The sequence below is a fragment of the Antrostomus carolinensis genome, unplaced genomic scaffold, assembly GCF_000700745.2.
Source record: "Antrostomus carolinensis isolate BGI_N321 unplaced genomic scaffold, ASM70074v2 scaffold16961, whole genome shotgun sequence".
NCBI lineage: Eukaryota > Metazoa > Chordata > Aves > Caprimulgiformes > Caprimulgidae > Antrostomus > Antrostomus carolinensis.
This window is the reverse complement of record NW_010294955.1, coordinates 19,050-36,327: the sequence shown is the minus strand read 5'-3', so window position 1 is coordinate 36,327 and position 17,278 is coordinate 19,050. Positions and strand designations below refer to the sequence as shown.

Below are 17,278 nucleotides of genomic sequence, written 5' to 3'. Positions count from 1 at the left end.
TGCTGAAGGTGTTCTAAGGGTAGATGGCAACAAGCAAAACTCACAATGACAGATCTTTTGACTTAAGAGATAGCACTTGTATAAATTTTGCTCAATGTGGAGCACGTAATTTGGAGGATTACTTACTTTCCTCTGGTAACATCCTCTTCTATTTTATTGTTATAGATACCTCTACCTCCAGTTTCATGAGAAAACTCTTCTAGCTGTACAATTCTGTCCTTAAAATTGCTAACTTCTGGTTAGACTGAAAGAAGAACATAATGCCTTCCCTGTTTACTATGGGAAGAGCACAAATAATATTTGTGTGGTTTTTAGAAAAACTAGGCAAGAATTTTGGCAGTGAAAGTATACTATTGTAAAAAATGTGTGTAATTAGAAATTCTCAATAGGAACTTAATTGTTATGTATCAAGCATTTTCTTAAACACATTAATTCTGGTCAAAACACTGAGTTCTTGTCTTACCTGTTATCAGTCTGGGGTAATTCTGGGCTTTGGTTATAGTTCAAAATAACTTGTTCAATAGGTTACAAAGATGAAGGTGTTATTTTAGTTAGTGTAAATAACGTTGGTTTACATGGAACCATGTTTGTATTTTGGGATTTCAGAAGAATAATTCTTTGTAGTGGAGTAAGTTGTGTAAGTTTTCTTTCTTCTAGGATGAAATATCTTTGTTTCTAAAGCTTATTTCAAAAAAACTTGGAAAACTGAGAGACATTAATGTGTCGTGTCTTTTGTGTTATCTCAGAGAAAGCTATTTTATAAAAGTCAAGCACAATATAATGAATGGGCCTATAACTTCTGTAATTCTTTGTAATTATCTTGTTACTGTTTTATGAATCACTGAAAGCAGTATTTATTTTTACCTTCAGTTACTTGAATGACTTGGACAGGATAGCACAAACCAGCTACATTCCAACCCAACAGGACGTTCTCAGGACTAGAGTGAAAACTACAGGAATAGTGGAAACTCACTTTACTTTCAAAGATCTTCATTTTAAGTATGTAAATCATGCTGTGTGTTCATCTGTCCATTACAGTTTCTATAAAGATCTAGAAGATGGACTTTCAGTGATGTAATGTAATGTAAACAAATTTGTCTAACCTCAACTTTTTTTCCCCCCTCTTTTTTTCTTAAAAAAATTCCTCATGTTTGGCTCAGTTTTCTGAAGGGATGTGAGAGTCTTTGTAAATCCTGTAATAACTCAGAATAAATATGCAGGTATTAAGTAATAAATACTTCGGTTTTATTGGAAGCTTTTTGTAACGATATTAGTATGTAAATTAAATCTCAATATTCAGTTTTCTGCCATGTTAAATGGCTGTTGTTCTATCAGATTCTTCCCTTTAAATTCACTTGGAGAGGTGGAGGCTTCTAAGTCTTTGCTGGTGTTGTATGAAAGAGTAAATCCATTTTCCTGAAGAACTGAACTAAAATGTGTTGTACTTTAAGGTAGTACTTTATTTAGTGTTGAAAGAATGTGACTTATGTTTCCTGTGGTGTGGGATTAACAAGATAATGTTAATATTCTGAACATCTTATGTCCAAAGGCATTCTTGATGAAAGCACAGGATAGTATAAATGTAATAATATTCTACCTCCTGCTGATCAAGAAGAATGAGAAGAAAACTCAGTAAAACCTCCATTGCTTCTGCATTAGATTGTGCAGAGATTGTTGTCAGCACATCTGTATAATGAATTTGTTTAGTATCTTAATGGAAAATATATTTTTTATTGTAAATGCATAGCAAGTAGCATAGTATGGATGCTTCAGGGCCATCAGTACCACGGAAATATATTTTGTTTCCTTGTTTTAAGTGTACAAAATTTGTATTCATCCATAAAATATTAGCTGGTAAACGGGAGTTAATCTCTTGCCAATCTAAGGAGAGTAGTCCTTAGCCAAGCCTCAAGAGAAATCTTCATTATTCTGAGGAGCTATTTATAGTCTCACTCATTTTCTAATGTTTCTTGTTCAGTTCCCTATTATAGATGGGTTTAAATTCTTCTACACTCTCAATGAATTTGTATGTAGGTAGCTACCTCCAGTCCGTACTGATTATTAGGACTGTTAGAAGGACTATGTAGTTACAGTCCTGTAAAGTCCATTAGAAGGACTATATGATCACTTCTATAAAATGTTTAAGGCGGGCTTTGGAAGTATTTAACTGTAATGTTGTACATTTAGACACCTGCACAGCAGGTATTTAAATTTTAGGTGCCTTATGAGATAGGCTTAATGAGTTATTGGAAGGGCTTGAAGAAATATACTCTTACATAACATTGAAAAGAACTTTTAAGATGAACTAAAGGCATAAAAGGCTTGATTATACCGAGATGAGGGTACATAAATGTGACTGTGCAATATTGTGTACTTTTTTCATTCTCTTTCCCGTTTTACTGTGTGTATTTAGATTGAGGTTGAGCCTCATTTCAGCCTTCTCTATGAAGCACTTAGCATAACTTTATTGATTCAATCTAAAATGCAAATAGTAAGTCATCTCCATCTATAGACTATTTCAGAGGTTGAGTCTGATTATTTACTCCTGTCTTCAAAGAACACCTATTTAGTAGAAATATTCTTCTCATAATGTAACATATTCTTCTGATAATGTAACAAATTTTTATGGAGATTCAGGTCTTAGTACAAAATTATAAAACATTAACATTAGAATTGACAGAAATAATGACTAAAATTTGAAGTATTAATCATTAAGATATAAAAGTACAAAATATCTTCCTATGGGTACAGCCATCACTAATTATTTGAGAACTGAGTAGGTGGCTGACTTGTATTTATATAGGGTGATAGCCAGAAACTTCCCCTCAAAGATATCTCTGAAGGTAAGGAACCCTCCTAAGGAATCTTTTTTTCATTTTTAATTCTAACAAGAGTAGTCTTTTAAAATGTTTTTAGGATGGCATTATTCCATTGTGGAACATTAAATGGGCAATGAGCATTGTCACCCAAGTAGGAGACTTCCTTAGAGGTTATGATGTTTCTGATGGTTTTTTGATCAGAAAGCAAAGGAATTTTATTTTTCTTCTGATTTATTTCCTCCTCTACTTTTTTACTGTGTTTTTCTTAAATAAAAATCTAACAACTCAGAGCACTTGAAGATTTCTAAAAATATCAACAGTAATTGAATCCCTTCAAGTGCAATTTATCTAGTCATGTGGTACACCAACATTGAATCAGTAGGTTTTTTATCTACAATCTTACAGCCCAGGGAAAACAGGAAAGGACAATAATAAAAAATACAGGTTGGTTTTAACAAGTGTGTAATATGTGAGACTTTCCAGATATGTATCATATTTTTTTAAACACTCACCCTGCCTCAACAAAATATTTGTCAAATTCAGTCTTTCGTAAGACTGTGGACTGGAACAAACAACTTACAAAAGAAATGAAAGCAACCATAATAAATATCTTGTGTCCTTTTGGCCCACATATTGCATGGGTACTGGAATCAGGTTCCTTGCTTAAATAGCCTGAAAGAGGCAGAACATAGCAAGTCTTGCCAGAAGCTTTGGGAAACATTGTGCTACTGAAAGGGCCTTGCCTAAGTCCTTAAATTTGCACAATTGCAGATAAACCATTCAGAAAGCTATCTATTTAATATATCCAAGTAACATAGCTTAGTAGAGTGATGACTGGAGAAGTGTCTTTAGTGCTTTACATTTAGCTCAGTGAAGTAATTTGTCTTAATGTGGCATAGTCACCTTGTAATCTCATTGGAGAAATATGTTTTTTTTCTTTAAATAATAGAAAGTCATTAAAGCATTTCTCTAATGCCTTCGTTCTTTAGATAAGGAGGGCAGATTCAGCTGTTACAAACTTCAGTTCTTTCACCAGTGCCTTGTATTTCTTTGTAGTTCATAGTAGACTCTGACTTACCTTGTGTAAGCTAAATACGGTTGAGTAGTCAGACTATGGGTGGTACTATGAATTTTGGCACCTGAAGCGAATGCTTAAAAGATGGGCTTGCACACAACTCTGTGTCACACCCTCCCCTATTGGAAGATGTAATCTGTAAATTATTCTTTCAAAACTTATTAAAATTTATCTGCAGATTAAACAGCTTCTATCCGTGTTTCAGTCTTTAGCAACTTTGACCTAACAGGCCCCAGTATAACTTCTAACAGGGCAGATGGAAAACTTAAGAACTTTTAAGACCACTCTGTTCAGAATGGCTAATTTTACAGCCTTACCTTTTTCTCAAGAATTTTGTGTGCCAAATAGTTGTGGGAGTTTTTTTTCTGTATGCCTGTATTCTCTGTGCTGATATCATATGGAGAAGCAGCTCGGGTTCTTATTGCTTGCTGTTGAGGTGCTCACTGTGAAACTGTGGTGCCAAAACTTCACCCAGCACTAGATTTTAGTATATAAAAATGTCAAAGATTAGTGCAAAAAGATGGTTTACATAAAGAACCGTGAGCTTGTTAGGTGCACTGTTAGAAACAAGCCCCAAAACAGACAAGCATCACTGGTGAAATACACCACTGGCAGAGAGGCTATTCTCAACTGAAGCACATATTTCTGGCTAAAATCAGTATCTGTGAATACAAACTGAAAATTACACTTCTATGTTCTAGGAGTTGTGCATCTTCTGCATTTTACCTCCCTTCCCAGGATACATACTGGCAACATAGTCTGAACAAGCCATACAATGCCTCTTGTGCAGACCTATTTTCTTTATGTATTTTTGCTGTTCTTTGAAAGAATACTTTTTGCTACAGTTTTCTATTAATACAGGAAGCTGTGTCATATTTTCTTATACCTCTCAGTTATCTTATTAGTAATATTTTTGCATTGACCAGTGCCATAAGGTATTACTGAACTAGGTGAGACTCATTCAGATTGATATTACAGTATTGCCATCAGTATAAAGCATTTAATTTCTCATGTTCCTGAAGCTGGTGTCCACAAAAAATAAAAGGAGGATTTTTTCTTGTTCAGTTTCTCAGTTAATTTTTCTGTCTCGTGTTCTGTTCTATCCTGTAAAGAATGAGATTTGTTGTTGTTCAAACCTACATGCCCTACTGTCTACTGAAAGCTCTCAATGTGATAGCCTTATTTCTAATATAATTCTGAATTGCTTGAGGCAATGCTGAAATATTTTTACAAGAATTATAGCTAATGCATCTTAACAACTGTTGTTCTGGTCTGGATTTCTCTTCATGTTTGTATGACATTTTTACCCAAATAAGGCTTTTGTGATAGAGCTGACCATTCTGCTACTTACAGCAAAGAGGATAAAGATGTAGGAACTGGTCTGTCTTCTATTCTTTCTCTTCTCTCTTCCTCCTCCTCCTATATGAATGTTTTTATACCTACTGAATTGTAAGCGCTTTTTTTTTTTGTGGCAATGTAGAAAAAAAGTTAAAATTACTAGTGAAAACCCTGGAAGACAAAAATCAGGCCTCTTTTAAAAGGAATAATTGCATTTGCTTTTAAGTAGGGGGAAGAAATTAAGTTTTAGCATGATAGAATATTGACTAATATACAAGGGAAGCAATATGTGACATATTTGCCTTGTTTTGAAAGCTGTAAGTCATTGCAAGAATTTGAGATGACAGATTTGTTTTTCTATGATAGGAAAGAGACAGGTAGAAAAAGTCTGTGTTCTTTCTCTTTGACAAGATGCTACAACATATATATCACTTAATTTTGAGATACCACTGTTTGCCCATTATTTGGGGGGGTTTTGGGGTTTTTTTTTGTGTTGGGTCTCATCCCCCACCCCATGATTCAGTTCATTGTATCAAGATGCTATTTATCTGGCTTGGAAAATACTTAGAAGTTCCTTATGATGTCTCATGAAAGTTCTGTCTTTCAGAGTGTCTGTTGCCCACAGTAGTTAGTAAATGTATATTTAAAGCTTTTAAATAGCAGAGAAAAGTAAATCTAATGTCTAATTTGCTGTTCCTCTGCTGTGAAGATCTGGAATGTGGTCTTTTCCTATTGCTCTATTTCTGCTAAGCTAAGAATTCCAGAGCAACAAGACTCACCTTTATCGCTCAGTTTTCCCGCTTAACTGCATTTCCAAAAATTGCATTTAGTAGAGGGAGAATGATTATTCTTATTATGTAATGCTTATTTTGTCTGTTAAGAGAATCTTGAAAATAATTTTAGTGCCTTTTAAAAAATATCCCATTTAAACATGGACAGTTGAAAAATAGATCAAATTGCAATCTGGTTTAGGAGAGAGGAGCAGAAACTCACCATGATTTAGAGATTCCAGATTAAATTTGAAAAAGTGAAAATTAAATTTTATATATTTATATTCAGAATATTAAGATAAAAATAATAGCTGGTGTTACTTGTATCCAGCTTCCTTTGTATTGCTTTATTTCCAAGTATTAAGAAATACCACTGTGCTCTTGAAGAATCTTAGATTGTTGATCAATACCTTTTATTATTTTACTTTTTATTCATTCAGGCTAAAGGTTAAGCAACACTTTCATCTAGTTTACATTTAGTGAAGCTAACTCTGTGTATTTTTTTATAGATTACAATTAACTTTGTTAATGAAATATAGTATTGTAAATAGTTATGTTTAGCGTTGGTTTCACACTTTCTCTTGTTGCATAGGACAGCTTTTAAGGCTTTATTAAAACTTTTTTTTTTTAATACTGAGACATAAATAGTAATAAATGTTGCAGGTTTTTATGCCTTTTAAAATTTTCTGATCAGCCTTACAAGGCTGATACTTTCAGATTTTATTGATTAACATTCAGAAAGCCAGAAATTCCAAAGTTAATTCCCTGCTTTGCACTTCTGTTTTGCAGGATGTTTGATGTTGGAGGCCAAAGATCAGAGCGCAAGAAGTGGATTCATTGTTTTGAGGGTGTTACAGCAATTATTTTTTGTGTGGCGTTAAGTGATTATGACTTGGTCTTGGCTGAAGATGAGGAAATGGCAAGTACATTAATGTTGAAGAAGAGAATAGTTGTTGGATAGAAACTAAATAAGTTTGAAGGGAAAGCTATAAATACATCTTTTAGAGTATTACTGCTTTATAAGATGGGTTTTGTGTAAACAGTCTCATAGAAATGGTGACAGAATTCTTGCTTTTGGGTTTCAAAGTATTTCCTCATATTCTCAAAAGGAATACTACGAGACAAGTATTCTTTTCTGTTACTCTTTCATGTTTTAAAGGATGCATAAATTAATGAGGATAGATTGTCAGTAATACACATTAGTCTCTGGATGGATGCTAGAGATTTTTAATAAGAAATTGCTTGACTTATCTGTTTCTACTGCACGGCATGTTTTGTTTTCCTTTCCTTCCTCAGTTTTTGTTTATTTCTAAATGTGTTTCTCTGATCACTTTCCTTAATTGCAGAAATTTTTCTCTTTGTTCTCCCTTCCAACCTCTTTCACTCCTTTCTCCTCTTTCAAGGCGTGACATCCTCCTATATCAGTATGCCCAGAGTGTATGCTTTTTACTATCTGAGTGGTCTAAAGTGATGCTTATTGTGCGTGAATCATTAACAAACTTCTGTGCTCTTCCTCATGTTCTGCCAATTCTTACATATATAGTTTGGAGAGGAAAGAAAAACAAAAAAACCTTTCGAGTCAAATGTAGTTAAAGAAGATCATAGCTAGCATTCTGCTACTTAAATGACTGGAGCTTGACCAAAGTGCTTACATGTTGGTTATTTCTTCTACAGAGTTAAAAATGAGGGTAAGAGGAAAAAAAACATGCTCACTTGATTTTCTAACTCTATAGAACTTTTTTTTCTTTTCTTATGCTGGAATCTTAGCTAGGTGCAGAATTTAATTTTCAGTTTCCAGAGAACCTAATCAGTGTAAGACAAATTTGGGTGACTAAGCAGCTCTGTCAAAAATGTCAAAAGACGCCAAAAACTTCTAAAATATTAAACAACTTAAGCTTGGAAATGAGGAAAAAAAACGCCAAAAATAGTAATTGCTTAAACCCTACTCATGAAAGTGCTCTTTGTAATGGTCTTGGCCTCTCCCTGTGGTAAAATGTGATTCTATATGATATAAACTTCCTTTTTTAACTTACCTGATTCATTTGTAACTAACCAGAAATATGTATTCTGATTTTACTACTGAAGTCTGATAAATACAACAAGGTGCTTTTTTCTAATTACAGAATCGAATGCATGAAAGCATGAAATTGTTTGACAGTATCTGCAACAATAAATGGTTCACAGACACTTCTATTATTCTCTTCTTGAACAAGAAAGATCTTTTTGAAGAAAAAATCAAAAGGAGTCCTCTCACTATTTGCTACCCTGAATATGCAGGTATTGGAGGGGGGGTGCAGGTGTCAAGTAATTCTTGGTTAAATTACTTCATTTTTGATGCACAAATCGAGAAGAGTTTAATAACTCTATCTAAAATATTCAAATGAAATCAAGTTTAAGATGAGGGGGGTGTTTCTATGGATTCACAAATAAAATAGTGCTGTGTCAGATTCATCTTTTTAACCAGGTGAAGTAATGCTGATCCACTGGTAGCATTTACATGTTATTGCTGCAACTCTTTTCAGCCTAGTTTATTTAGCCCATTCTTTTTTCTGCTGTCCTGTTTTTGTAGTTAGATGTCATTTTTTTCACTAGCAGGAATCCATGAGGATACATGAGAGTTTATTTGAACAGGGAGTGTACATACATGTTCGAAGTAGGTGGCTTGTTCAGGAGATACATAGCAAAAGAGGATGATTTCATTTAACAAGTCTTAGCTTTTTTATGTATCATTTTAATTGTAACTTCAAACTATTCCATTGTACAGAAAATAGCACATTGGAGGTAAAAAGCCTAGGAGAAATATGTATGCCAAATGTCTTTGAGTTTGGGAAAAACCCAAACCTGTTAAATAAAAATTGAAAGTGAATAACTTGAATGAAGGAAGCAAAATATCCTAGTCTAGGGAACAGTGATGGGTCATTAATAACTTGCTCCACCTGCCACTGAAGTAAATAGAAAGACTTTTCCCGCTGTTGGAATCGAATTGAGTCCTTAGTTTTTGTTCTTAAAAATCTGTTCAAAATATTTCCTTCTTGTTCGTTTATGGTATTTTAAAGCAACGACTGTGGACCATGTTCTTTAAAGATACGGTATACATCTCGCTCTTTCTCAGTTTGAAACTGGCTTACTGAGCAACTTTCTCCTTCTAGGATCGAACACTTATGAAGAAGCAGCTGCTTACATTCAGTGTCAGTTTGAAGATCTGAACAAGAGAAAAGACACAAAGGAAATCTACACTCACTTCACATGTGCCACAGACACAAAAAATGTACAATTCGTTTTCGATGCTGTAACTGATGTCATAATTAAAAATAACCTTAAAGACTGTGGCCTCTTCTGAGAACAGACAAAAGGTTACTAAATGGTAAATTACATGCCTGAAAACAGGACTTAGGCATTTGGAATATGCCCATGCTGTGTAAAACCTGCATAGATATACTTAATTCTCTTTTATTTTATTTCTAGATTTGGAGAACGACTTCGCACAATTATAATCCGATTCTTTTCAAGGTGAAAGAAATACAAAATATGTTGTGCTGAATGATAGATCAGTACTGTACTTGCCTGTTTTAACAGCTTTATTTATGTTTGTCTTGTAAATTTAAGTAATTCGTTAACCCTGAGATGTCAGTTGATTGTATGTAAACTTATAATTGTAGTAATGTATTTGTATAAACGTTGAACGGAATATTTTAGTAACTTGATGTCCTCTAAAATTTCCATGTTTTATGAAGATACTCTTAGAGGAGACAGACACTTTTTGCCTTTAGATTATTTAAACATCTTGTAAAATTAAATTTTCTTTTCATTTTAAGGGTGCATGCTGCCTTATTCTTTACTTTTATTGGTAATACTGTATATGGTGTTAGCTTTTTTGATATTTAAACAGCCTTGTACACCTCTTCAGACTTAAAGAAACATAACCAATAAAACTTGGTTTTTGCCTTAAGTTTTGAAAAATATCTTTTTACAAATGTAAGATAAATGCAGAAGATTATTTTTAAAATTTAAATGAAATCCACAGTTCATGAAATCTGGGCTTGCAGTCATTGCAGTGCAAATGTGGCAACACTGAGAAACTGAATTTTAAATTTCAACTATAATTGAAACTGATGGAAATGCAGAAAGGAAGTTGCTAAAACCATTCATATAAATTAAAAAAAGTTTAAAACTGTGGTATTTACTCAATGGAGTGAATGGCAAAATTACCTTTGGGTTTTTTAAATAGACTGTCAACAAAGGCTCAACTTCAGAGTAGTATTTTTCTGCTTACTTAAGAAGTAAAATCATGTTATCCTTAAACTTTTTTCTATTTTCTAGTAATAAAACTAGTTTGACAATTTAATAACCGCAGAAATATCAGGTTCTCCTGCAAGACATGGCACAGTGGCTTCACAGATTAAAGCAATTTCCTGTTGCATATAAGAATCTTCGGTATTTTGGACAGGGTGTTTTGGTGACTTGCAAATGCTGATTCTTTAATTTCCTTTTTAATTATAATTAAAGTCTCACAGTTTCTTTAAATAATAAATTAAATAATATTATTTTCTTCTGGTTATGCTTTCATTATGTGATTTGCTATCTTAGGTACATATCATCTATTGCCTTATGGGTAGTGCCAAAATTGATTTTTTTATACAGGTTTTAAAATTAATAAGCTTCTATTTGTACATAAGTTCATGGATGGTTGTCTTAAATGTATGTCATCTAGAAAATACAAACGTACCAAACTTGGAAATACGATTTTCTACAATTGTTAAAATATTTCGGGCAGCTACAGTACACCATAAGTTCTCTGAGAATTAAATAAGTCTTTGAACCTGTTGCTATTTTTCTGTATTATCTTAGCATTTGTGTTCTTAGAAATGTTCAACCAAACTATTTAAGTCATTGTTCTCTTATTTAATTTTTGATTGTGTATGTGTTTCATTTAGGCCTCAGATAGCTTGCGCTTCTCATTTGTTACTGCTTCCTTTGTTAGGTACAGAACTGCTAAATGCCTTTCAAATGAAAGATTAGAAAGGAGGTAACTTAATACTGGAGTTTGTTAAATATATTCCTACATTATGAGCTCTTGCAGCAGTTATGGTAAGCAATCTGTATATCCTGGGCTGCTTTTAATCGTGCTTTACAGTTCTGGATACATAACTGATTTTAAATCTCATTGAATACTTTGTGGAAATTGTATTTACACCTACGTTCAAGTTGGTTTTTGTACTTAATGTAAAACAAAAATTGGGGTTAATCAAATTACATAAATAAATCTAAATTTTGTGCCTTGCTTGAAAGAAATGTTTTTCATTAAATGTGCTGATGGAAATCTTTTTGCATCCATCCTGTGGAGATATCTAAGTAGTAAAAATGAGAAGATATGAAGTCAAGATATGAATCAAAACTTTATGCAAGAAATAGTAAAATGAAAATAAGCATAAACTGATGATTATTGATTAATTCCTAAACATTTTCCCTTTACCATTGTTCCTAACACCTTCAATTGGAGAATTTTTGGAATTTCATAACTGGCATTTTCTGAAATATTTACATCTTAACACAGAACAAAATTGTGAAATACTTTTGCCTGCTAGTCCAACTTGTTGAGTGGACAGCAGGTATGTTTCCTTTCAGATGCTCTGTACTGGTTGATCAGTCTTTGTCCTGAGATGAAACTTGTCTGCTTAGGCCGCTGCTTTTTGACAAGCTATAAGAGGATATATGTGCAATAGTGGTGGGAGCCACACACTTAGTTTTCACTGCAGTTGTAATAAGGCTCTGCTCCATCTCTGTCCTGTCAGGAGGCTGTTTCTCAGAGCACTGCAGAAAATGGTGGAAATCCTGCAGGTCTGCCACTGAGGACAGTCTTGTCCCTCAGCAATCTGAGCCTCCATTCTATTCTAATTCTCTATTCCTCTCACTTCTTCATGCAAAATATTCAGGCAAACAGCTTTTCCTAGCCTTACATAAGGAACCTTGCTCTACTAGTTTCGATATTCCTTCAGATTATTTTAAATATTACAGATTTAGTATATGTAGGGGATTATAACCTTATGGGGGCTTCTTCAGCACCCATGTTCTTGTGAGCATATTGTCTGTGGTTCAAGTCTCTCAATAAAATGCAGCCATCGTTAAACGTGTAGTTATTTTTAAGGGGCTTAACTGTGAAGAAGTGTGGTTTGGATAATTTTATATTTGTCTTCACAGTGCTACCTATTGAGGAGGTCTAATGTTAAATGTTGTGATTTAGTAACTAAAACAAGGTCCAGGACCCTAGCATGTAGCAGCATACATGTTTACCAGATTGCAGTTTCTGTTTCCATGTATGCAGTTAGCAGCTGCATTATGTAAATTCTACATAAAACCTTAGGGAGCAAGAGTGCTCAGTTTGCAGCATGCTGAACAGCCTGATGGCTCGTATGCATTTAGAATTGGGGAAAATGGAAGGATAAGTTTCTGTTCCAAATCAAGCTAAAAGGAAACCCTACCAAGATACTGGCTATCCTACTGTGTAGATATCTCTTGAAGCTATTATACTTCATATTAATAACTAAGAACCTGTAGGTCAAAGAGTAATGCCAGGGTTGTAAACTTAAAATCCTTGACTGTTTAATTTTGAAAAAAGTGTAGAAGGCGCAACGAGAGACTGAAAGCAGCTCATCCTCAAATAATTGATAGCCTGTGAGAGAGTGCACTCCCAGGCTATGAATGAGGAACATCAGACTAGTGAAAGATGAACTTAATTACCAGTCATTAGCTATATCAGTGCCTGTAGGTTTTTCAGCAATTTCGGTTTTTTGGACTCTGAAGAACAGGAACATTAAAATTTCAGTTGCATAGGTGCAAGAAAACAATTTCCAGCTCTGTCTCTGGAGTTCATGAAAAGAAGCTGCCTTGATGGAGAGGAAGCTAGGAGCAGAATTTCAATCATTTATGTTTCCAAGTTATGAAAATATGCTGTATTTAAAAATGGATGAGTTAAAATACGTTTATCAAGCTTTTTATCCGTAACATATTTAGGAGCAATGCTTTCCAAGTTGGTCATGGTTCCAGACAAGATGTTGCTGGTTGGTTTGCTCTGCATGTGGTTTCTTGCTTGTGGTAGTGGGAGTCCACAGTGATGCACAGTCTGATCAGAAGTCCGTACAGGATGTCACAGAGCACATCTGAAATACCTCTTGCAAATAAGTGTCCTCGTTTCTACAAAATCAGAATACACTTTGAGACTGCACAGTACAAATGGCTGAGTGTGAGACACATTTCAAATAGATACCAAGATACTTCCAGAAGGATTGAACCATTTGTCAAAATAAAATAGCAGTTACCTAAACTGAAACAAGTGAATTATCCATCAGTTTTGCACATAAAGTCATAGGTGTAATAATTTACCTCAGGAACCATAAAGTCTTACTCTGAAAAAAAATATGCTGAGGTACAGTCACAAATTCTCACTCTTCCTCTGTTCCAATGTAATGATTCTTTTACAATGTGATAAAAAAACCTGCAAAATCTATTCTAAAAATCCTACGAAACTAAGTCATCATAAGAATGTTACATAGTTTTGATTGAAAAAAGCTAATACTTGTCCTGTATGCCAGGATTTTTGGTGGAATAAAACAAAGATGCAGCTGTTCCTGTTTTGATTCCATAAATCACAGACTTAAAATACTTAGTCTAACTTTGAGAGCTTTGTTATTAAAATAAAGATATTTTTACAATAAGAATAGTATTAACTTTCACTTGGTATAAATTGCCAAAATTTAAATTTCTTCAATAAGAACTATTTGTGCATTTATTGAAAATAAATAAAAATCAGAAGCTATCAACTGCATAATTTAGAATACAAACACCCAACAACTAGAAAAAGCATATCCAAATTATATTCAGTGACTTTGTTGTAGCAAACATATTTGAACATGTGTTCAAGATGTGATTTTTGTCCTGTCTATTATGTCTTAAGATAACTACAATCGGCAAGGATAGTTCATCATACCCCATTTCTAATGATGATCTCTCTACTATTTTTAATCCCTAACCAAAACACAGTTTTAATCCTTCATACTTCTAGAGATGTTATTGTAAAAAAGTCTATTGTAAAAAAAAAAATTGGTAGATACTGCACATGGAGAGAAGTACATTTGATCAAATTCTGAAGTAATTTCTTGTAGACTATGCCAGTGTCTTTCATAGCCAAGTTGTGTTGGTTTGGCTAAATGTTGTTAGTTTGCCTTGTTTTTCTACTTATAACTTAATTCTTTATAAAATTCTCAGTCTTTGGCCTTCTGACTCTATTTAAGGAATGGAAGAAAGTCATAAACTATATAATCTGAGACAAAATGAACATTTTCAAGATGTTTGTAGTCAGGCACATGAGACTGATATTCTGGGAAGACTTTAGCAAAAATACTCCATGATGAACTGCACATCTGTGTCCAATATTTGAAGAAAGCAACTTTGGGAGAGCGATGTGGCATAATGTTGTTTTTTGATATGTTATTTTTGTTGTCTGAAGCTCTAATTGTGAGGAGCTAGAGTGGGGCCTTACCCCTTTCCCAAGTGAGGGTGTTAGATGTTTGCATATTAAAGGCCCAGGCAGCCTGATCTTACAAATATTGAGGAAAAGGGTTGTGAGCTACTTGGCAAAAAGAAATAGGCACCTGGATTCTCCTGGAGAGGGGAGAGGGAGTGCTCCCCAGAGGAGTTGAACAGAGATGGAGGGGGAAGGAGGTGACTGCTCTTCTGATGTCTATTAGGTTTGTATTTGAATGCTGTTGGGGCTTAAAACAATTTTACAAAAAGAGATTATGTATATGGGTGCTGCTAGGAGAAAGTTGTTGGTATGTTGCATGCTTAATCTTGAAGCATTTGTCCTATCCAGCTTCTGAGCCTTTGAAGACCTATCTTCCTCTAGTTAAAAGCCATGCCAGAAAGAATAAAATGCTAATATAGCTGCAGAGTAATGGTTTGCTAGTCTTCAATGAGTTTTTCTTCAAAACCAGAATTTTTTTAGTTTTATGTAGTCTCAAACATGATCTAAAAAGATAAATCCCGAGGCTGTTAAATTAATTTTATAGTGTTTTAAATATTAAAGTGCAGAAGCAGAGACAAGCTGTTTCATTTAACTTCATTTTTGCCCCAGTAAATCTGTGAGAGGAAGATTAATGGAGCACTCAAAGTGCTCTGTGTGAGCCTTCCCGACACCAGTGCTGAAACACAATGCTCCCATAGGCTGTAAGAGAGGAAGAATGAACCATTTGTGTCTTCCATGGACTTGCAGCAAAAAACTGATCACGCTTCCTGATAGCGATAATGTTTTAATCCAGTACATTGACAGTTGACATCCTTGACAAAGAGGAAATATTAAAATGGTATCAGTGATATAGGAGCCTAAACTACAAGAGCACAAGTGTTAAGGTCCTTCGAGGCCAAACTGTGATGACTGCTGTAGAAGGGTTGTTTACATAAACTGACTTTCAGTGAAAGCTTTAAAAGGAGTTAGCCGTTTCATCACTCTCAATGGGGCTTCAGAAAGCAATGAGCAGTTCTGTTAGAAGCAGGATAATTTGCCTCACTTTAATGTTCAGCATCTCAAGTGAGTTAAAACAGTTTGTCAAGTGATTGCCTATCAGCTGGCCTGTGGTAATGAGTATGTTTTCATAGCCTTTGATAAATGCACTGTAGTTCAGTTTATTTAAAACACAATGAAACTTCTACATCTAAGTAAAGAAGACATGATCACTAAGGAAGTAATTTGCAAAATTAAAATTATGCATATTAGGTAACCAAGGCTTGCATTCTTCCAATAACACTTAGACACGTGATCACATTATGTCAGCATCTCAGAAACTCATTGGTGAAGTAGATCTATGCCAGGTTTTTGGAGATGGCTCTTCCCGTTGTCATACTATAGACAGAATTGAGGCGATGGTGGCACCAACAGTATTTTCTGTCATCCAGTTGCGAGCCTATTCAGCTGGCAGCTGAATTCAGCAGCAGTTGGGATGCTAAGGTTCAAATTCAGTCTGATTTTTGAAGTGCTCAAGTCTGAGAAAAGCGCCCTGACGAGTTGGCTAGTAAATACTGTGAAATGGTTATTTTTACCTTGTGCTGTTAGAATGATTTCACTTTACATAATACTGACGTCTCATCTCTGCAAGGGCTAGAATCTGTATGTATCAGTTACCAACCCTAATCATTCATTCTTTTGCAACAAATGTCTGTATCTTGTATCAAGTAAAATAAGTTCAGTAGAAGATGTCGGCGTTAGACCTTTACTCAGATACTTGCTCTAAAACAAAGCAGCTGCTGAACTCATTTGCCTGTATCCTGAAGGAGTACCCTTGTGTGAGACTACAGCTATGTCCCTTCTCTTCACCTTTGAAAGGTAACAAAAAAATCCATTTAGAACTTTTTTCCAGATACCATCTTATTTATAATAGTTTACAATGTCTTAATTCAATTTAAAATTAATTTATCAACTATTTCTTGAACTATCAGCAAACAGGAAAAACTTAGAGCTCACTTAAGACTGATGTTGTTATCCTTTAGCTGTTTCTTTGTTGAGCTGGATGGATTCAGCCTGATGAGACTTTCTGTACAATGCATATTTTTTTTAGTCCTTCATTCATTCTTGCAATTTTTTCCTGCGTTGGTTTCTGTTTCTCCTTGTGTGGCTTGAATTGCAAAGCTATTTATGAGTGAAAAGGGTTTAAAAGTGGAAAGCTTTTTGTAAAAAAAAAATAAAAAAATGCTTTTGGTAGGATGGATGGGGAAAGAATACAACATGAGTGTTTTACCAGAAAATATGTTTGAATCACCTCAACAAGCTTCAGAATTTTCTATTTCCAGGGCTTAAATACTACTTGAGAGGTTTGTAGGTTACTAAATAATTCAAAATGTTTTACCAAAAAAACCCCAAAAACAAACAAACAAAAAAAAAGCAGTTTGAAAGACTGAAAAATACATTATCATAGGCTGAAATACCAAAACCCCTTTCTGCTGCCTCCATGCTGTTTCTGGTCAGATGAGAATAATTAATGGAAGACTTCCATTGAGTCATGGTGTTATTAGCCCAGGGAAAACTAAATGAAAATCAGAATACTGTGTTCCTTCTGGAAGAATTCAGGTAGCATGTTGAGGAAAGGCTGTCAACAATAGAGGACTGGAGGAGTTTAACTGGACAGCAGAATGCTTTATACTTCTGAATGAAGGCACGAAGCTTCCTTGCAAGGTATTTGTCTCTTTGCCTCATTGCCAACTGGAATTCTGCCCAGAGCCATTCGTCT

General features: G+C 34.4%; 1 protein-coding gene across 2 annotated transcripts in view; it reads left to right on the top strand.

Annotated features, from left to right (window-relative positions):
• LOC104532576 (guanine nucleotide-binding protein G(i) subunit alpha-1) overlaps positions 1–9,955 on the top strand; it is a 34,585-nt gene extending 24,630 nt beyond the window's left edge. Inside the window, exons 5-9 of one of the 2 annotated variants that reach the window (XM_010177819.1) lie at positions 871–999; positions 6,792–6,921; positions 8,126–8,279; positions 9,152–9,366; positions 9,468–9,687. In XM_010177819.1, the coding sequence (XP_010176121.1) occupies positions 871–999; positions 6,792–6,921; positions 8,126–8,279; positions 9,152–9,342 (604 nt within the window). In that variant the 3' untranslated portion in view covers positions 9,343–9,366; positions 9,468–9,687. Of the gene's footprint in view, positions 1–870; positions 1,000–6,791; positions 6,922–8,125; positions 8,280–9,151 lie in introns of both variants that reach the window. The other variant, XM_029087435.1, reaches the window with a different exon arrangement.
• Positions 9,956–17,278: the final 7,323 nt, after the last annotated feature.